Genomic DNA, 5,434 nt, shown 5'->3' on the forward strand with positions numbered 1-5,434 from the left:
TGGGAGAATTTTTGAACCTTGGATACCCCCGTTCACACCCTTAGGGGTGGTTGCCAGGATTTGCCGTAGGCGTTTCGTTCTCTATGAGTGGACCTTAAGATACCCTGAAAATTTCAAGTCTCTAGCACATCTCCTTCTAGTGGAACAGACAGACAGACAGACACGAGGTTGTTTGCATAAGCCCGCTGGATAGCTTTTTCAAAGCAGAAGGGCGGGCTAAAAAACATTCGGAAACATTTCAATTGCAGACGCCACCAAAATCAAGGCGGTTTGGTCGTGTAGGTGCCGTCGTTGTCTCTCCGAATGTCAAAATGGCTACCGCCCACGCCCCCGAGGATGCGGGTCAGTCCTGAAACAGGTGAGACGGGTGTCCACTCGGCGAGTAGTGGTGATGAACAGGTTCTGCAGTTACGTCCAACCCACGTCTTGGCTACCCCCTCGATTCGGATGAAGGTGACGGATCGTCCTCAGACACGGAGGCTTGCTTCACGCCTCTGAGCTGGGTTTCGTCAAACTCACTCCACGATCTCGAGGCGTGTGAAAATAGTTCAGTAAATGCAGGTGATGACCTTAGACGCCTCGCCCCCTCCATCGTCGTCGTCAGTGAGTCAGATCGTGTCAAATCGAGTGGCCTCTGGTGGAGAGATAGTCACCTATTCGTCCCGTGCACCGGTCCATATCAGTACCAGTGAAGCGTTCATGATGGATTGCAGTCCTGTGTGAAGAGTCAAGGGCAGCCGACAGAGGGTGTCGGCAGTTCTGGGATGCTGGCGAAACGACCAGACGTGAAGTAGTTGCACAGGCTGAAGAACCTGTTCAGATGTTGAGTTACGGTATTTCCTTTTTCTTTTGCGCAGATCTGATCTGATATTGGCGTGTTGGCGTGTTGGCCTTAGCTGTATTTTAGCTGAGTTTTTAGCTGAGTTGGAACTATGGACTTCAAAGAGTTGCTACCCCGGTATCCTGCGGGCGATATATATGGTACAGGCAACATTATTTTCTGTCTTCTCTTTTTGCCAACTGCCTATTTGGAATCTCGTAGCTCGACACCAAGTGAGGGAATGGTTCGGCTTCCCCGAGAAGCGCATCGTTAGTGATTGGGTGTGGTGCACGCCCGGGAGAAGAACCCGTACCAAATCCGCACCATCTCTCCGTGACCTCTCCGACGACCTCCGTCTGTCCGACGAGGAGGATATAGACCAGGGTACGGTTATTTTATCACATGCCTCTCCGCACGATTGGCCGTTTTGGTTGGTCGTTTTGGTTCACTAACTTAGTCTTCTTTTGAAGGTTATTGCTCAAGGGGGTCTACATCCTGGAAGAAGGGGGAATTTGAAGTGCTGGTATTGCCACAACCACAGACAACCAGAACACCAGCGATCCCAAAGCCCAGGTGGACGCGGTCAAACCCATTCATTGAGGACATTCGGCCAGTAGTGCCGGGACCACGGAGGCCGGAGGTCACACCCAGACGGGGTAGGAGGAAGGCGTCCCCAAATCTGAATTCTGAGCAAATGCACGAAGCCAAGAGGCGAAAAGTAGGCGACACAAGAAAGGAGTCCCTACAGAAGAGGCAGGAGGCGATGGTCCGTAGTCAAAAAGATGGTTGTAAAACATTCATCCTAAATAAGGACACGTCTGATAGGCCAGATCCGTTTAGAAGACCAGCCAGCGCCGATGCCATCCTGTCCATGCCTGGACCTTCCCGCCTCCCGCAAGACGTGACGTCAGCCCAACCTCTCCAGCCTGCACAACCTTGAGCCCTGAAATGGCTGAAGTATCGCCGGCATGGCCGGCATCGCCAGCTTTCAGTGTGGCATCTTCTTGCCTTTCGTCTGCGTCGGTTGCCAGCAGCAGTGACCAAAGTCTGGTCGAGTTCAAGGTCACGGATAACATGAAGGCACACGTGGTATTTGACCTCAACGAAATAATGCAGAAGAAGAAGGCCCAAATAGCACAGAAGAAGGAGGCAGCGAAGCTCGACGACGTCGTATTCGCCATAAAGGAGACAAGAAAGGCCGGGGTAAGTATTTGCTTGCTCGGTAAAAGAGTTTTCTCTTGCGCCTCACACCCTCATTGGAATCTTTTCATTGTAGTTCCGAGTTATGAATCGAAGTGGAAATGGGAAGGACCTCTCCCACTGGTGTCCTATATGTAAGACAAAGCAATCCAAGCTTGTGGACCACATTAACAAGCCTCCCAAGACGGGCAAGTGTGGAGAGCCCATAAAAATGTGGACGTGGCGAAAGTGCTCCACTTCTTAAACGCTCAGAACTCCCGTGGCATGAGGGGGCCTTTCTACATACCGTCTATCGTTGTAGAACTTCTGGCTGCCAACCGAGACAGGCAGAAGATGGAAAGCATTGTGGGCAACGTCCTCTCAAACGTTGGGGTAGGCCACGCAAAAACCGAGAGCGATGCCATGCTAGTGTATGACATGGCGCAATGCTTCCGAATCAACTGGGTAAGTGTCTCGAAGGGGGCAGCTGTCAGCGGTAGTTTGTGAGTGCGTTTGTTAAATGTATTTCTTTGTTGCAGGAGAAACCAGAAGATCGATTGAACGACTTGCTCCAAGAAGACGACGTTGTTGACGAAGAGGATGTTGATTGATGATTTTGTATATTTGTTTTTTGAATATTGTATTATTGTATTGGTATTGTAAATTGCCTTGTTTAGTAATAATGTAAAAAGAAAAGAAAAAAAAGGGGAGATAGCAATATGTGGTTGGCTATCACCGGTGAGTGCGAGGTCGGGGCGCTCACCTTAAAAAAAAAATATGGCACCAGATGGCTTCCACTTCCTCGTAGTTGGTGCTGGAAATGCCGCTTCGGCGGTAGCTAAGAGAAGCCAAAAACAATACAACACAACAATACACAAGACCGCGCATACCCCTAGAATTCTGCGCCTTTATGAAGGTTTTGGCCCTTTCAGGCCATTTCATTTGCGTGCTCTGGTGCCGCCTTGCCCTTCGTAGGGTGGTTCTCCAGATGCTCAAACATATTCGACTGCTTAGGGCGAGTTCTTGATTTTCCTTGTTTTGATTTAAATCCGCCCGACTCAGCAAACAAGAAGACTGAACACCTTTCCCCTGGGTCGTGCGAGAACACGCTCACGTTATCGCCCGGTCGGGGCGCTCATCATAGAAACATTTTTGGCACCAGATGGCTTCCACTTCCTCGTAGTTGGTGCTGGAAAAACCGCTTCGGCGGTAGCTAAGAGGAGCCAAAAAAAAAAACTGTTTACGCTAGCTGGCCAACCTGGACGGGACAAAAGCCGTGTTGAAGAGAGTGGCGGTTGGCTTACTGATCCGAGTGATCAGAAGTGCCTCCGGTGGTACGGAGTGCCACAACTGACAATCGCTACAGAGTGGCGACGCGAAGTCGTTGGGATATTACGGTCAGATAGTAGAGGTGGTGACAGTTGAGCGGCGTGTCGGTCGGCTTAGTGATCCGGGTGGTCAAAGGTGCCTCGTCGACAACTTCGTCTCAGGACCAACGATAACTTCTCGAGCAGTCGACGTCGATTCGAGGTCGATTCGAACACTCATTTCTCACTGGGGTGGTGATTAGATTATAGTGCACGAATGTTTTATCGATACTTATTTAATGTGTTTGTTTCAGGACATGTAGATCGTTCCATACAGACGGGCACAAATGAAGTTTCAAATACAATCGTAGATCAAATAATGGTTTGGTTCACGAAGGGGCGTGATGTAGTGGAAGTGCGGCTTCGTGAGATGCTCGCTACTTTTGGAATAACCTTGAAGCCGGCGGTGCCCAAAAAATATGTGCAGAGTGCTAGGACGCCAAGCGACTGCCCTGCGCGCACATCAGGGCGCAGTGTCGTCCCGACATGAAAGGCGCGGGTGGCACCATCAGCAGAAAGTAAGTCATTTTTTACCGCATTACAAAGGACACATTTTCTCTCAGTATGGAATCCCTAACGTCATATTCCATTCACAGGTGCCGGTAAGACCGTCCCATTGGTCAACGACAGTAACGGAAGCAGTGCTGCCGACGGTAATTATTTACAAGTGTCTGAAATTTTATATTACTTTACTAAAACTGTCGTTTCACGTTGTTTTTTTCTATTTTCAGCATTTGCAATGGACATTGGCAAGCAGACATGTAGTCGAGAGAAGTCTGTCGGCCCTGGACCGGAGACGTCAGTGACTCCTCAACGCAGCCGTTCCGTGAGACTAAATGTCATTGATCCTGGCCCTGGCCTATCATCGGCACCTCAGGCTAACGTGGTCGATCCATCACCTGACCAGGCCAAGAAGCGTCCGGCAGCTAATGGCCAGCAATTGGTAAGGTTTTTTATCAGATTAAAGAGCGAACGTACAATACCTTGGAGGCAGTGCACAGTTTAATTTTCTAATAACTGTTTCTAGGGCAAAAAGTTCCGGCTCCTGGATATGCAGCCCAGGGTCGTGATTATGGTCAGCACCCTTGCGGAATCGTTAGCCAGGCAAATTGTTCATCAACCCCACGCTGCACAGCCCACGCACGAGGAGGCACGGCAAGTGGCCGCCAGTGTTGCAACGAGGGCTTTGCCAGAAAGAACTGCGAAGAAGGGTCAAACATACAAAGTTGTGTCGACAAAGTTGAAAAGCAAGAGTGTGGAAACGTACGGCCGAAATAAGGCATCCCTAACGCTGTCTGCGAATCTCTATACAAGTTTTTGCCTCCCTGCAAAGCAACCATGGACGGCCAAGAACAACAAATGATGGAGCTGCTGGCGTCACAGCACAACCACACTCTGACTTGGCAGACGCTGTGGACACGGCTCGTCGCCGAAGGATGGCTGATGGAAGACATCGTCAACACCTCCCTTCAACTTGAAGAAAAATTATTAGCAATTGAGGTGAATGTGTTTGATCCTCAGACCCAACTCTATGTAACGGGTATAAAGCTTACTATTGACGGTCTAGCTCAACTTCTGTTTCTTAATGTTGACCAGAATGATTTGTAATGTGAAATGTGTATTGATGTGTGACTATGCGTTTGTATAGTGAAAGCCTTCGCCAAGGGTGTTGTCGCCGATCAAGTTCGAGAGTTGGAGGTTCAAAGGCGGGCGTCCAGACATAGCGCCCAAGTTCTAACCATAAACGATGTTGACTAGCCATCCGATAAAGGTTCTTTTTATGCCTTATCGGGCAGCTTCCGGGAAACCAAAGTTTTTGAATTCCGGAAGAAGTATGGTTGCAAAGCTGAAACTTAAAGGAATTGACGGCAGGGCACCACCAGGAATAGAGCCTGCGGCTTAATCTGACTCAACACGGGAAACCTCACCAGGCCCGGACACTGGAAGGATTGACAGATTGAGAGCTCTTTCTTGATTCAGTGGGTGGTGGTGCATGGCCGTTCTTAGTTGGTGGAGCGATTTGTCTGCTTAATTGCGATAACGAACGAGACTCTAGCCTGCTAACTAG

At 49.5% G+C, this 5,434-nt stretch overlaps 1 protein-coding gene across 1 annotated transcript; it reads left to right on the plus strand.

Annotated features, from left to right (window-relative positions):
- Nucleotides 1-538: 538 nt before the first annotated feature.
- On the plus strand, nt 539-1,760 carry LOC127751498 (uncharacterized). The gene is made up of 3 exons (XM_052275136.1): nt 539-981; nt 1,043-1,204; nt 1,291-1,760. Exons 1-3 carry the CDS (start codon nt 933-935, stop codon nt 1,758-1,760), a joined length of 681 nt encoding a protein of 226 aa, XP_052131096.1. The 5' UTR covers nt 539-932.
- The last annotated feature ends 3,674 nt before the right edge of the window (nt 1,761-5,434 follow it).

This window comes from Frankliniella occidentalis, unplaced genomic scaffold, assembly GCF_000697945.3.
Source record: "Frankliniella occidentalis isolate FOCC.00 unplaced genomic scaffold, Focc_3.1 Scaffold519, whole genome shotgun sequence".
Classification (NCBI taxonomy): Eukaryota; Metazoa; Arthropoda; class Insecta; order Thysanoptera; family Thripidae; genus Frankliniella; species Frankliniella occidentalis.